This window comes from Mangifera indica, chromosome 3 (assembly GCF_011075055.1).
Source record: "Mangifera indica cultivar Alphonso chromosome 3, CATAS_Mindica_2.1, whole genome shotgun sequence".
In the NCBI taxonomy this organism is placed as follows: Eukaryota; Viridiplantae; Streptophyta; class Magnoliopsida; order Sapindales; family Anacardiaceae; genus Mangifera; species Mangifera indica.
In genome coordinates, this window is record NC_058139.1 from 3468879 (window position 1) to 3483484 (window position 14606).

Genomic DNA, 14606 nt, shown 5'->3' on the forward strand with positions numbered 1-14606 from the left:
TCACCGTCTTCCACCACTGGTATGTTCGTCAATACATGTCTTCTTTAAATTCCCCTGTTTTGTCGCAAGACAAAAAGAAGAATTTTTGAAGCAATTGAATAGAAACCATGGATGAAGATGTAAAGAGAAGAAATAGAGAACTTGATACTAGAGTCCTCGAAAAGGTGGGAGAAGTTATCACAGCCATTAAAAATGCAAAACACATTGACCCTGTTATTACAGCTCTTCACTCTATTGCGGTCCTTCTTTTCCCAATCGATTCTTCCCTTATCGCAGGTCAGTCTCACCGCTTCTTCTCAATTTCAACAGTATATTTTAAGTTTTAATTCGGAAATTTGGTTGTTTCGTTGCTTTGTAAATGTACGATGAGTTTATATTGTACCTACTGAAAAATTTATGCTGAAGAAAGGCAGCAGAAATCGTGGAAAATGTTGAAAATGTTCTCTAGAATTATTATAATTTAATTTTAGAACTTGACAGCAATTTTATTTTATTTCTTCGACGAGTAATTCACACAGCAGACTTTTTCTTAAGAATGCGAGTGATTAGTAATAATTGTCAATATGCAGGTTGTATTGATCAGCGTTACAAGGACCAGGTTTGTGTTTTCATTCAAAAAACCAAGAAATTAGTTTGTGTGCTTGTTTTTATAGTTCTCTATTCGTTTAATTTAATTATTTCTTCATCCGCTTCACTGCTTATGGTTTTTATAGATTCTTAGTGCTAAGGCCCCTTCTATAAAGGAAAGGGATGATTGGTGGCAGGCATTCTTCCGAGGACCTGCATTTTCAACATTCGCTCGCTTTTTATTGCATGGTAATTTTTGTTTTGCTCACCTCTTCTAATTTGACAGTTTTTTTTTTTTTTTAATATTGATATGATTGAAAGCTTTTGGGTATTAATAGGATTTTTATTCTTAACTCTATTGGTTTAATACTTGTCCCAAGTATCTTCATGTGTAAACAATCTTTATTTGCTCTCGTTTGTTGTTTGGTAATTGGTGTTTTTGCTCACCTTGTGTACTTCAACAGTGCTTTTTTCACTATTAAAATCTTTTGTGTGGCATGGAAATTTTCTTTTCGTCTTCTGCTGGTTTAATGTGTGCCTCTATTATCTTCTTGTCAGAATGATCTTATTGAGCAGATATATTATGCCTTATACTATTACTATTCCATGCAGATGTCACTTCAAATTGGCTTGCTTGTTTCCCTTTTTCATCGCGGAAACATGTCTATGATATTTTCTTTGTTAATGGGCTCATGGCTGAGGTTGTTCAGACTTTGGTTCCTTGTCTGCAGCAGAGTGGAAGTGATGGTATTGAAGTAAAAGCTTTCCTCTCAAATGCAGAAAGGTATGGTGTGAAAACCTTCTGTTCTTGCTAAAGTATTGCCAAAACTGCCTCTCTCTTTTTTTCTTCATCATTCATACCCAAATATCGCCAAAACTGCTTCTCTTTTTTTCTTAATCAAAGATTTTATTTCTGAATGGTTCAGATTACATAAGATAATAATCTGATGAATGCATGGAGCTAAAACAACAGGAACGTTCTTATTTTAGTGCTAATGATTATTTTTAGTTCATAGACTATTGGTGATGTGTTTCTACACAATATAAAAATGAAGAACATATCCTCATCTATTTTATTATTTAACATATATAATTACAATAGTATCCTTGGGGTGTTGATTTAAGATTTACAAAAAGACATATTTACAAATGTGATGACATGTTTGTTAAACCATATTCTTTTGTTTTCCTTTTAGTGGATTTGCAAAAGTGAATTTCTGGTCGGGTGAAAACCTGATAATAAATTAGTTTGTTGATTTACTTAAAGATGTGATGTTGTTTAATCTGCTAGTTAGTCACGTTGAAAAGCCTTTTTTTTAATTTTATATATATGAACATAAAGTCTTGAGGATAGGACTTGTTTTCATCTGATATATGCCAGGATACGTAAAATGTGGTTAGTTTGACTTCTTTTTATGAATTGCAAACTGTGTGATAGTAACAGTATGACCATCATTCTGACAGGACAGACAACTGTCACAAGCAATTCTAATTTTTCATTGTATATTTCTGTTTGTTTCATTGATTTTTTTTTAATTGATCAAGTATCAGCAGACTTCTAAGTATCCATTGGCATCTGAAATTTATGACAGATTAGTTGTACTATGCTTGCTTGAAAATAATGGAGTTCACCAGATGGCTAGAGAATTTGGAGTTTCTTGCACGTGTGAAGATTCTGCAAACGACTGGCTGAGGCCAACAATTTCCAGGGTGGCACAGCTTATTGCATCTGTGCCAGACAAAGCACGGCCAAGAGCGCCAACTTCACTTACATCACAGTATCCTGATTCTTTCATGTTCTAATATATGGGTTAACTATACTTGCAATTACAACATTTCTCTGTGTTTTATGATTTCAAATTTTCTTTAAATGCTGAGTTGTTTCCTATCTGTTGCTTGAAGGGATTTGTCAATACACTAACCTTGATAGTTACAGATTGAAATTTCCTCTATAATTGCTATGAATTTTTTTGTAAATTCTTTAAAAGAGTATCATAGTTTATTCTTCAAGACAATAACAATTCAACTTCTATCGGGACTACAAGAAAGGGCTGCCAATCTTTCAGATAAATTCACTAGCTCAATAAAATTGAATTGGATGGAACTTTGCTATTTGTTGGGGAAAGTTTTTCTCGCATTTGCCGGCGTGGTTCTTCTGGTAAGTTTAATAATTTCTTTTAATTCAACGTGTTTCAAGTTGATTTTACGCAAAACCATTTATTTTGCTGTGGATATCTTCTTGTAGTCTTCATAATTATTTTTTTAATTTAAAAAAACTTATACCAACTGAAAAAATTTGATTGAAAATTATGTCCAGTATAACTTGATGGTTGCAACCCTCTATTTTCAGACTAATTTGCATTGTTATTAATATTTTCAATTAATTTTATTCAGTCATACTTTTGGCCATATGGAATTAGTGTCAACACTGAAGTAAATAATTTCAACATTCACAGATGTGCTTTCAAGTGAAGTAGTCCTTCGTGTTCTTAGACACATTAAGAGTGTCTTACTTTCCAATAGTGATGTAGCTCCCAAAGACATATTTGAGTCTAACCCTGAATCAATAGTTTGGTCGAAGATGATGGAAGCGATTAAAGATCTGTATGCTGTGGAAAGAATGTCTGAACAGCTGTTGCATCAGCTAGCAATTGATAATGTGACTGACTCTGAAGCATATTGGATTATTTGGTTATTGTTTCATCGGCTTTTTCATCAACAGACATCAATCAGGTCAGTGGACATACTTTCATCTATATTTCTTAACCAAGTGAAGTGAATTTGATTCTCTGTATCCTTCACTCTCTATTTCCTTGTCTCCCTTTCCCTTCATTTAGATTATTCAGAATTTAATACAATGAGAAATCATGATTTATCTTAAAGTAATGTTATGGAACCATGAAATCTGCAGTATATCTGTTGTGTACTCCTGAAACACTGAAATCTGCCTAGATAAGTTTAGGAGGCAATTTCTCTTATATTTTACTTATTGGATAGGCCTTTGCTTTTCATCTTTATTGAATTGTAAGAATCTAGCTTTGGCATTTTGATAACATATAACCGCAGATAAAGTTAGGTCATATTAACTTTATGAATATACATTTATACAAGAGATCAACTGATAACAATTAAGTGCACTGAAGTTTATGTAATGCAACTAGACAAATTATATTAAGTCTTTAATATTATTTATGGAACACTAGTTTTTTCTACCATGACCAAGTCGCATATTACTGTGCTGCTTCCAAATATGCTTGATGTCAATTCTTTTGCTTCTTTTCTCTTTAGGTCAATGTTTTTGGATAAATTTTTACTCTGGAAAGTATTTCCTATTTGTTGCCTGAGATGGATTCTTCAATTTGCTGTTTTTGGATGTGCACCTGTTGCTGATCCACTCACAAAAGACAATGAAAGCCAAGGTCTCTTAGACACAGTGCAACGGCTGGTAGCAGTGTGGTCTAAGAGAGAGTTTGTGCAGTCTGCTACAATGGAGCAGCATGCATGTATCCTTTATCATTTTTAATACTCTGATAAGAACTTCTCAAGATTCATGGGTGGTGATTACTATTAAAGGAAAAATTGTACAGAGTAATAACTTAAATAAATCATATTTGTATGAAATCTTGCTGTTTTAGAAGAAACATTTTATTCTCCAAGGCTTCTCTCTTCTAAATGTTTGTTTCCGAACTTGCCTCATTTTTTTTTGTTTTTTTGCATTTTAATTCTTTTCAGATCGTGTTGCCCTTAATTTTCCAAATAGATGTTACTGCAGCTATAGGCCTTTGCCTTGAGAAGCTGTCAAAAGAGGAACTAGATAAGACCAGGGATGTTATGCACTTGATTCTTCTAGGAGTTAGCTGTAGATTCCTTTTCCTTAATCTTAGTAGAATTTCTTGTGATTTTATTGATGATGTGTCTCCTCTTATAACTTTAATTTAATTGCTGCCAGGTAGGCTGGAGAGCCCCGATGATATGGTTAGGAAAATGGCAAGTAGTGTTGCTTTCATGTTCTCTAAAGTAATTGACCCCAAAAATCCTCTATACCTTGATGATAGCTGCACTAGGGAGACTATTGATTGGGAATTCGGAAGAACCACGTGTGATAAGGAGAACCTGCTCACTTCAAGTTCCAAAGGAAAGAATCTTGACAAAATGATAATGGCATCTACCTCTATTCCTGAAAAGGACCTTGACTGTGTAACACATGATGAGACGCTCACTAACAAGAAGAGTGGAAAGAACAAATTATTTGAAAGCTCAATTGATCCTGATGAAATTATTGATCCAGCTACACTAAATTATGAATCAGTCTCTGATCAAGGTGAGGATGATGAAGAAGTGAGTGAGGATTCTGATTCCTCAGACTCATCTTTACAGCCCTATGACTTGTCAGATGATGACAATGATTTGAAAAGAAAACTTTCACAGTTGACTGATGTAGTTGGAGCTCTGCGGAAATCTGATGATGCTGACGGGGTGAGTCATTCATATTCATTGGTCATTTTTGTCACAAAAGGTTTTTCTGTTAGGACAGTTTTAAGTAATAGTTGTGGCATCTCTGAGAGATTTCACCTACTGCAGATATTATTGGTCTGAAGATCTCCCAGCTTGGAATCATCCATAGTTTCTGTAAAATTAACTTCTTTAAGGCTGTCAGCCATTTATTTTTGGATACTGATGCATTTTTGCCATTGCAGGTGGAGAGGGCTCTTGATGTTGCTGAAAAGCTTGTGCGAGCATCACCTGATGAACTAATTCATCTGGCAGGTGATTTAGTGAAAACTCTTGTACTAGTTCGTTGCTCTGATGTGGCTGTAGAAGGTGAGGAAGAATCAGCTGAAGAGAAGAGACATAGAGCCTTGGTTGCTTTGCTGGTCACATGTCCATTTGAATCTCTTGAAACCCTAAACAAACTGTTATATTCACCTCATTTAGACATCAGCCAACGAATTATGATCCTTGATATCATGACAGAAGCAGCCCAAGAGCTTGCCAATTCTAAAATTATGAAACCTAAACATCAAGCCAAGGCCCTCATTTCAACCATTTCAGAGACTCAACCATGGTTTTTGCCTAGCAGCACTGGACCCCCTGGAGCCGGTGCCTGGAAAGAGGTCTCAGAAACAGAAACTCTGCTAAACTGGTCAACTCGTTATGAGAGAGAGCTTCCATTAAAATCTGGTCAGATCAAGAGAGGGAAGGCACGCCGATGGAGCCTCAAATCAGCAAACATACAAGAAAACCAGATGGAATTGTCCCATAACAAGTTTCCTTTGTATGCAGCAGCATTTATGCTTCCTGCCATGCAGGGATTTGATAAGAAAAGGCATGGTGTTGACTTGCTGGGGAGGGATTTCATTGTTTTGGGAAAACTTATCTATATGCTTGGTGTTTGCATAAAATGTGCATCTATGCATCCAGAAGCATCTGCAATTGCTCCAGCTCTTCTAGATATGTTAAAATCCAGGTATCATCAGTTAACATATCGTGGCATTACCTTGAGATTGACTTTGTGGGAGGTGCATTATTTAGTGGCAGGACAGGATCAACCATTTTCCCCGATCTCAAAAACTTGCCCATTCTCTCACATAGATTACTGATCGTTTTTCGTAATTAGAAGACAACTATTTTTTTGTTTCTTTTTCCTTTTTGAAGAAACAGGCATTTGGTTATGTCAGTTGATCTAAAGTTGTTAACTCATGCAGGGAGGTATGCCATCACAAAGAAGCATATGTCAGAAAAGCTGTTCTTTTTGCAGCTTCATGTGTGTTGGTGGCGCTTCATCCCTCTTTTGTAGCATCTACCTTGCTTGAAGGAAATGTTGAACTTTCTAGTGGGCTTGACTGGATTCGATCATGGGCCCTTGAAGTAGTTGACTCAGACACTAGTAGAGAGTGTTTTACGGTAAGCAAGGAATTTTTAAGCTCTATTTAGGCTCAAATTTTTTGCTCTTTTCTCCGTCTTTTAATTTCTATAAAATGTTCAAGTATATGCTACAGTTATTTCATCCTTATTAGTCATTCTTCTTTCTTTATTTTGTAGTTGGCTATGTCATGTCTCCAACTCCATGCTGAAATGGCTCTTCAAGCTTCGCGAGCACTAGAATCTGCTGAAACCACAGTCAAGTCAAAGAGTGTTGAGCTTCCATCTACTCTCTCAAAGGCAAAAATCATAATCCCACACTCAAATGTGGAGTACTAGAGCCATGTACACTTTATAGCATTCATTCTTAATTTTTAGTAATTTTATATTCAGTTCCCTAAATTCTGTAATTACCAAATCAGATGATAACCAACAGATGCCAAATATGCTTATGAAAAAATTGTGAAGACGACAATGAAACCAACTCAATTTTCTATTAATTAATTTACCTCTTGTTTTCCAAAGGTTGGAAATATTATCAGACAGATTTTATTCAACAACATTTAAAAGCGAAGCTTAAAGGATCCTTTAAATCGTGCAAAGATGGCCGTGGCTTTGAAAGCGGCTGTCTCTAAATTCGTATCGTCTCTTTTTCCGTCAAAATCACCACCACGGCACCCACCAACCAACGTCGTCACGTCCCTGAAGCTACCCAAGACCGGAGCAACTGAGTTGGCCCCTTTAGTCGCCGGTCATGATGATATTGCAGCGGTGGTGTGGCCTTCACTGGCTAACGCAAACATTTTTTACTATTACAATGTTCATATAAATGTGGATGACGATGATCCCGAGGAGAAGACGCTGAAACGCTTCAGAAGTGCGGTCTTGAGAGCTGGTATTATTCAAGAGTGCAAAAGAAGAAGATTCTTTGAGAGTGATCGTGACAAGAAGAAACGAAAAGCAAGATCTGCTGCTCAAAGGAATCGAAAAAGGTAAAAGCTCCACTTTCATGTTCGCACTTCGGGTTCACCAAAATTAAAGTTGAGAATTTTGCAGTTTCGTGTAACTTGATCTTGATCTTTTATCCTCTAATCTTGAAAATCGTTTCCCGTCGTGTTTTTTGGTCTATGGTCTTCTCAAAAATCTAATAGTGTTTTGTTGTATATAAACGGCTTCAAGCATCAATCTTGAGGACTATAATTTCTTGGAGCACTCAAGATAGTTGCTATCTTACTACGATTTAATCTGTTTAATGTCAGACGCCCGCGACCAAAAACCCCGGTGAAAGACGAAGCCCCTAAGAAGAACAAAGATGATGAAGAAGACGATAACTGGGAGGTTCCTGAAGGTGACATTCCCTATTGTAACTTTTAAGAACCAAACCACACCCGTGAAATACTACTAATTTTGGTTTTATAAACAAAAGAATGTTTCTGTTATCTTGAAGAACACTCTCCTGATAGTTCAAAGATCAATGACATGAAATTTTAGCTGCTTTGTTGGTTTTACATATACTGTCATTTTCAAATCGCTTGTTCTGCTAATTTTCATGTTCAGTTCCATATTGCATTTGTTATATAAAAAGAGAACAGCTCCCTCAAAGGCAAATATAAAGCTTGAGTGAAACTTAAATTTAAGTCAATTTTCATTAGAGGAATTGTCAGTATAATAGCTATGGTTTCATGCCTAAATGATAATGTTTCATAGAATACATTGCATCTACACACTGGGAAAAACAATTTTTATAAAGCATTAAGCTTCTTGCAGAAAAGTTCCATGCCTTCTAGACTGAACCAGTTTTCTTCCATCTGCAGAATATTTAAGTAACAAGACTTTGTCACTAATACAAACATTCAATGCTGCAAATGAAAAATATAAAAGCAATAGGAAAGCTTACGAAGTAAGGATAGCCATCGATAAGAAAATTCTCTGGAGCACTCTTCACAAACATATTAATGTAATATAGAACAAATATACCACATTCTTCACCATTTCTCTGCTGAGGCACCTGAAGGAGGTAAAAAGAAAAAAGAAATTAAAAAAGCGCAAATTTACAGGCATTGATATGAAAATTTAACCAAGAGCTTGTATATTGATTACCTTAGGCACCAAAAGGGGAATCCGAGAAATTGCCTCCTTAGTCTCAGGCCTATTCTCTGCCCTATATATGTCCAACACAAACCTTTAACACAAAGAAGAAATGTTCAATACTCAATAGGGCAAAGACAGTAATTAGAAAGATAATAATATAACAACTACAATAATAAAATGACAAACCTTCTTATATCTGGTTCAATTCGCCTGGGATTTGCCATTTCAAGTGAATCCAACAACAAGATGCACGGAGTTCTTGTTTTTGACTGCAAACTCTCACCAAAGTTACAGAAAATCAAGAGGCTCCAGTGACTCCTGAAGAACAAAGGATTTGAAATGATCAAATTCCATGCACTAGCAAGGAATCAATTATTTAGTGGCTAAGGTAAGATTAATGCTCACCAGCAAACAATAGGAACAAGAACATATTTCTTTGAGAAAATGTTCTTCTTCTTAATCCATCTCAAAACCTTTTCTTTGCTAGATTCCTTAGTATACAAACTAAACCATAAAGAGTCAAGACACGTAAAGCAAGACTTCTTATCCTCTGAGAAGCTCCTCCACAAATTACTACACAAATTACACCTAAAATCAGCACAAGCTTACTAAATAAAAGGCTACCATAAGAGATTACAGAAACAATATCTTACTCGAAGTAGCACTCAAATGTTCCCGAGTCTAATTTGTTCTGTTTCCTATTCTGTTGTTTAGAGATTGCATTCTTGCACTTAACACTTAAGTTCGCATTCTTGCATTTAATACTTCTCATTGATCTTTTCCGGCAAGGGATTGTACCTAAAAAACAAGGGGCATTTAATTGAAAACTCTTTATCTGTTTCCTCGATGTCTTGATTCTGCGAGAACGCAAATATGCTAACACTTGCAGCCAACATGTGCGATGCTTTAGAATATGATCAGGAACATCTACCAGAGCACAAAACAACCATTCATTAATCTGTTTCTATTCATCATTCAGTCCAGTATTCACACAACTTCAATCAAAATATACAAGCATATAATAATTAAGTTCCCAAAAGCAAAAAAATTAACATGTGAAATTAATGAAATTATTAACTAATTTAAAGACCTAAAAAATCATCAAAGCTAATAATGCATCCTGTGAGGTGGGTCATCTGTAAAGGAGCTCTTGAATGCCATAAACTCATAACACAATCACTCCATCCTGCTACTTAAATGAAAAAAAAAATCAAAAACCCTTTTCGAAAAAACAATTTTCCCAAAATAGTATTTGAAGCAATTCAACAATAACACATCAAGTTTTACTGTATTCGCCTACATTAAACCAAAACCAAACCAAGACAAAAAGAGTTACCAGGAGTTGTAGAGACGAGATCGATTGGATTGGTGAGATCGCCAAGCTTTGCTACCCGCATTTGTTTAAGTTTTTTCTGGGTCTGTCACTCTGACTGCAAAGAATTCGAGTAATTCAGGAACACCACAAACAAAATAATAATAATTTTCAGTGTATGGACGGTAAGGTTTTCTACTTTCTTACCCACCCATCGCTTCATGCTGAATGACTATTTCCCCCCTGAACATTGGACAACAACTTAAAATAATTTCTATTATTTTAAATTTTAAAACTTAAAAGATAAAAAATGAAATTTCACCAAAGTTTGGGTGGCCTTTAAACAACTTAGATAGACATGTCAATTGGGGCAGGTTAAATGGAGGCTCAATTGAAAACACAAAAAAAAAACTTGGTACGAGAAGACCTAGCCTGACACTGTAGTGTGCAGGGCTAGACCCATGAGCCTAGAGCTGGATTCGAGTCGAGCCGAGCCGAGCTCGGCTCGCAGCCAGCTCAGGCTCAGCTCAGTCTATTTATGGTCGATTTGAATTCGGTTCGAGCTCGACTCTAGTCAAACTCGGCTTCGGCTCGATTCGTTTTTCATATTAAAACGACATCGTTGTTGTGTATATATATGAATCAAAATGATATCGTTTTATATAAAAAATTTTAAAAAAACATCTACTGAGCCAACCCGAGCCAGTGCGAGCTCGGCTCATTTCGGGCTCGAACCGAGCTGAGCTGAGCTGAGCTCGAGCTCGAGCTAGCTCGGTTAGAGTCCAGCCCTACATGAGCCTATTAGGGTCGGGTTTAGGGCTTTAATATTAAGCTCATAGGTTGGCCCAATTCGATCTGATACTGTTTATACAAAATAAAATAAAAAATATTTTTTTTAACTTCAGCCTTAGAGAAGCAAAGCTTCTACGAAGGCAAAGGCAGAAATGACAGAAGTCATTGGCCTTTGCTTAATTTTTTTAGATAAATTCATTCTATTTTCTTTCATTTTCACTTTTATTTACAAATATTTTAATATCTCAATTTCAATTATTTCATTATATTTTCAATCACATTTTCTCTCATTAATTCTCTTTCGAAAAATATTTGAATTCGTAAATAATAATTCTTTATATTTATAATTTTATTTTTAATTTTATTTTATCATTACAAAATATTATAAAATATCTGAATTCGCAAAAAATAATTCTTTCTCTTTGAAGAATTCATAGATTTAGATATAGAAGATGAGTAGATAAATATTATATAGTAGATATATTTTATTTATGTTTTGTAATTTATACAATATGTAAATTAATTAATTTATACTATGTTGTCAATTTATAATATTTTTTATCATATAATTACGGTATTCTTCTGTCATAAGTGAAAAATTATAAATAAAATATTCGGGATACTGTTCTCGGTTTTAATAATTGAAAAATAATTTGTGTTTAAAAATTGTAAATTAAAATTAAAAAAAAATTGATCAAATAGGGGGTCCAGCCCGATCCGACTTAATTACGACTCATTATTATATGGGCATCTCTTGGCCTTTATATATTAATGGGTCAGTCCAATTCAAAAGTTTATTACTGTATGAGCCTCGGGCCTAACCCGGCCCATTGACACCGCTAAACTCAGACTATAAATTGTAATCCGCACAGATCGTCTCTCTGATAACCTTCCTCCTTTCTCAAGTAATTCTGAAGTTGGAAATCTAACAGAGTAACCTAGTTAGCCATGGATAGCCAAGACGGAACTCAACAAACACACCTTGCACTCGGGCACAAGCGTTTCCTTGTTACTCACCCAGATGTTCAAGACATCGAGAAGGTCCGTCTCAAAGAAGAAGTTTTCGCTATGGTCAAAGCCGACTGTACGTAATTCGCTTCGATGCACTCCGAGTTTCTTACATTTTTTCCGAGTTACTCTTGAGTTTTTATATTGCTTTTTAATTATTAATTTGGCTTTTTCAGATATGGCCTCGTTTTATGAAACCCTAGCGGCGGAGTCGGTACTGGAGATGGATCAGAGCATTCTTGACACGATGCGAGCAAAGATCGACGAGGAAATTAAGAAGCTTGATGAGAAGTGAGTTATTTTTACAGTGCTTGTTTTGTTTGGTTGCCGAAATATATCAAGGAAATAGAAGAGATTGACATTTTTTAATTTGGTTGTTTTCTGAACTTTGAAGTGGAAATTTGAATTGGTTGAATCAGGTAGAATTTAGTACTGCTACTGGAACCAGAATTAAATGTGTTACTAATTAAAGCCTGACTAGCACACCCTATAAAAATATAAACTGTGTGAATTGAGTCAGAGTTGGATCTTGTGGGTTTATAATCGATCAAATAAGAGCCATCTCATGGTTCAATTGGTTGTCTGATTAGACTTTTAGTATCACCTCCTAGTTGTGTTTTGTTGGAAAGCAATTGTAAATTCAGAACTGGGTAATTATTCTTTTGTTTGTTTTTTATAGGATTGCTGATGCTGAAGAGAATCTGGGAGAAAGTGAAGTTCGTGAAGCTCATTTAGCCAAGTCATTATATTACATTCAGATCGGTAATAAGGTAAATAAGTACTATGACTTATTGCTTTTCATAGTCTTTTATTCCACAATTATATGCTTTTTATGCATTTGCAGTTTTTACTCAAAATTTTTTTCCCATATGAATCCAGGAAAAAGCTTTGGAACAACTGAAGATAACAGAAGGCAAAACGGTTGCTGTTGGGCAAAAGATGGATTTGGTGTTCTATACACTGCAGCTTGGATTTTTCTACATGGATTTTGATCTTATTTCCAAGAGCATTGATAAGGCTAAGAAGTGTGTCATCAATTTCCAACTACATTTTTCATTTATATTTCCCTAAAGTACAGTCTATAAATCTCTGATAATAACTGTTTATTTTAATGTTGCCAGCTTGTTTGAAGAGGGAGGCGATTGGGAAAGGAAGAACCGTTTGAAGGTGTATGAAGGCTTGTACTGCATGTCCACTCGGAATTTTAAGAAGGCTGCTAATTTATTTTTGGATTCCATTTCAACATTCACAACTTATGAGCTTTTCTCATATGAAACCTTCATATTTTACACTGTTCTTACAAGCATTATATCATTGGACAGAGTTTCCCTGAAGCAAAAGGTATCTGGGGTTTCGCTTTTGCACCTGTGTTTATGATGTGATTTCTTGGCTTATTTGTTCTTTTAGTCTAATGGTATGCTTATTGTCAATTTTGCCAATATGAACCAATGCTGCAGGTGGTGGATGCTCCTGAGATCTTGACAGTGATTGGGAAAATCCCTTATCTTTCTGAGTTCTTAAACTCACTTTATGATTGTCAATACAAATCGTTTTTCTCAGCTTTTGGTAGGTGCATATTTATTATTTCTTGTACCACAAATTAATTGAATGTCTTCGAAAATATTGGTCATTTTTGCTTGGTCTCTGAAATATATTGCTATTTTTATCACCTTTGAATTTGTGGTTCTGTAATGATCGACCATTTGTAAGGTGTCTGAATTTATGTTCTTACAGCTAGGTTTTTTTTTTTTTTTTTTTTTGTTTTCCAGCTGGATTGACAGAGCAAATAAAATTGGACCGTTATTTGTATCCACACTTTAGATATTACATGAGGGAGGTCAGAACTGTTGTGTATTCTCAATTTTTGGAGTCTTATAAGAGTGTTACTATTGAAGCAATGGCCAAGGCTTTTGGAGTAACTGTGGAGTTTATTGACCTGTGAGTATCTAATTGCACAGATTCATGCTTGTTTAGATATATGTTTCTTTTTTCTGTAGGAAATCTTTTTTGGATGTTTCCTTATATTGTGAGGTCTTGTTATGTTTGAATATTATGTCCTATAAGCGTAACCCCTTTATGCCTCCAGGGAGCTATCACGGTTTATTGCAGCTGGAAAGCTCCATTGTAAGATTGATAAGGTTGCTGGTGTTCTTGAAACAAACCGCCCTGATGCAAAGAATGCTCTTTACCAAGCAACAATCAAGCAAGGGGACTTCTTATTGAACCGCATCCAGAAGCTTTCTCGTGTGATTGATCTATGAAGTTGGTTGAGGCATTTCCGTAATTCTCAAATGAGGCTCAAATTTGTGAGTCACAAAGAAATATGTAGTAGGGACTCTTGTTGTTTGCTAATCTGATACTAGTTAAGATTTCCTTTTCCCTTTTCTGCAAATTTATCAAGAACTATAGTTGATTCAGTTGTCATCTGATCTGTTATGTACAACTTATGAGTTGCTCCTTGAGGTAAGTATTTTGAGTGCACAAATACATGATATCCTGTTATTTGCTAATCAGAAATTGACTCGAAAACTGTGTGAACAAGATAGGAGACTTGATTGTACAGGATATGTAGTGTATATACATGGGGTTGTTAGTTAGGGTGCACGATTTCTTCATTTGCCTGACCCAGAGCAGAAGTCTCCCGTTGGCTGTTGCGTGCAGTCTCAGTAAGCATGAAAATATTTGAGATACAACTTTTCATATGGCATAGCATTTTTGAAAACAGGTCATTTTGTAACTTCAGGGCAGTGGTAACATGAGGCGTGTGGATGTGTAAGACTTTTTGGGTCTGAGCTAGTGGATCCGGATCCAGTATTTGGTAGCCATCTTCTTCATTTCCTTCTCAATAGGATTTTAAACCCAATGCTGTCTTCTTCCCTCGGTGGTTGCCACATCAAATTTGGGCGGTGAATTACTAAATCCAGAGCGGCCAATTAATTTGATGGTATCTTTTGTCATTTTCCCCCTGAGTACT

General features: G+C 35.5%; 4 protein-coding genes across 5 annotated transcripts; 3 read left to right on the forward strand and 1 right to left on the reverse strand.

Moving 5' to 3' along the window:
- Positions 1 to 32: 32 nt before the first annotated feature.
- Positions 33 to 6929, forward strand: LOC123211309 (telomere length regulation protein TEL2 homolog). Its single transcript, XM_044629937.1, is given in 14 exon segments — positions 33 to 276; positions 570 to 598; positions 714 to 816; positions 1180 to 1351; positions 2160 to 2345; positions 2566 to 2635; positions 2638 to 2725; positions 3024 to 3300; positions 3856 to 4070; positions 4328 to 4426; positions 4517 to 5043; positions 5265 to 6034; positions 6273 to 6471; positions 6610 to 6929. Coding segments are annotated over 14 exon segments (3063 nt in total). The 5' UTR covers positions 33 to 107; the 3' UTR covers positions 6769 to 6929.
- Positions 6634 to 7937, forward strand: LOC123211311 (30S ribosomal protein S21, chloroplastic). Its single transcript, XM_044629940.1, has 3 exons — positions 6634 to 6774; positions 6955 to 7421; positions 7689 to 7937. The coding sequence occupies exons 2-3, from the start codon at positions 7033 to 7035 to the stop codon at positions 7801 to 7803; spliced, it is 504 nt and encodes a 167-aa protein (XP_044485875.1). The 5' UTR covers positions 6634 to 6774; positions 6955 to 7032; the 3' UTR covers positions 7804 to 7937.
- A 113-nt stretch (positions 7938 to 8050) lies between these two features.
- Positions 8051 to 9994, reverse strand: LOC123211310 (probable ubiquitin-like-specific protease 2A). 2 transcript variants are annotated; one of them, XM_044629939.1, is made up of 7 exons: positions 9857 to 9994; positions 9174 to 9447; positions 8926 to 9093; positions 8707 to 8838; positions 8530 to 8590; positions 8327 to 8437; positions 8051 to 8237 (listed from the first exon to the last, which is right to left on the reverse strand). In XM_044629939.1, exons 1-7 carry the CDS (start codon positions 9915 to 9917, stop codon positions 8172 to 8174), a joined length of 873 nt encoding a protein of 290 aa, XP_044485874.1. In that variant the 5' UTR covers positions 9918 to 9994; the 3' UTR covers positions 8051 to 8171. The 2 variants fall into 2 exon arrangements, with proteins under 2 accessions (XP_044485874.1, XP_044485873.1); XM_044629938.1 differs by having other exon boundaries at positions 8530 to 8611.
- Positions 9995 to 11503: 1509 nt separating this feature from the next.
- LOC123211234 (26S proteasome non-ATPase regulatory subunit 6 homolog) lies at positions 11504 to 14056 on the forward strand. The gene is made up of 8 exons (XM_044629829.1): positions 11504 to 11708; positions 11809 to 11923; positions 12312 to 12402; positions 12512 to 12657; positions 12754 to 12973; positions 13090 to 13198; positions 13402 to 13570; positions 13719 to 14056. Exons 1-8 carry the CDS (start codon positions 11573 to 11575, stop codon positions 13891 to 13893), a joined length of 1161 nt encoding a protein of 386 aa, XP_044485764.1. The 5' UTR covers positions 11504 to 11572; the 3' UTR covers positions 13894 to 14056.
- The last annotated feature ends 550 nt before the right edge of the window (positions 14057 to 14606 follow it).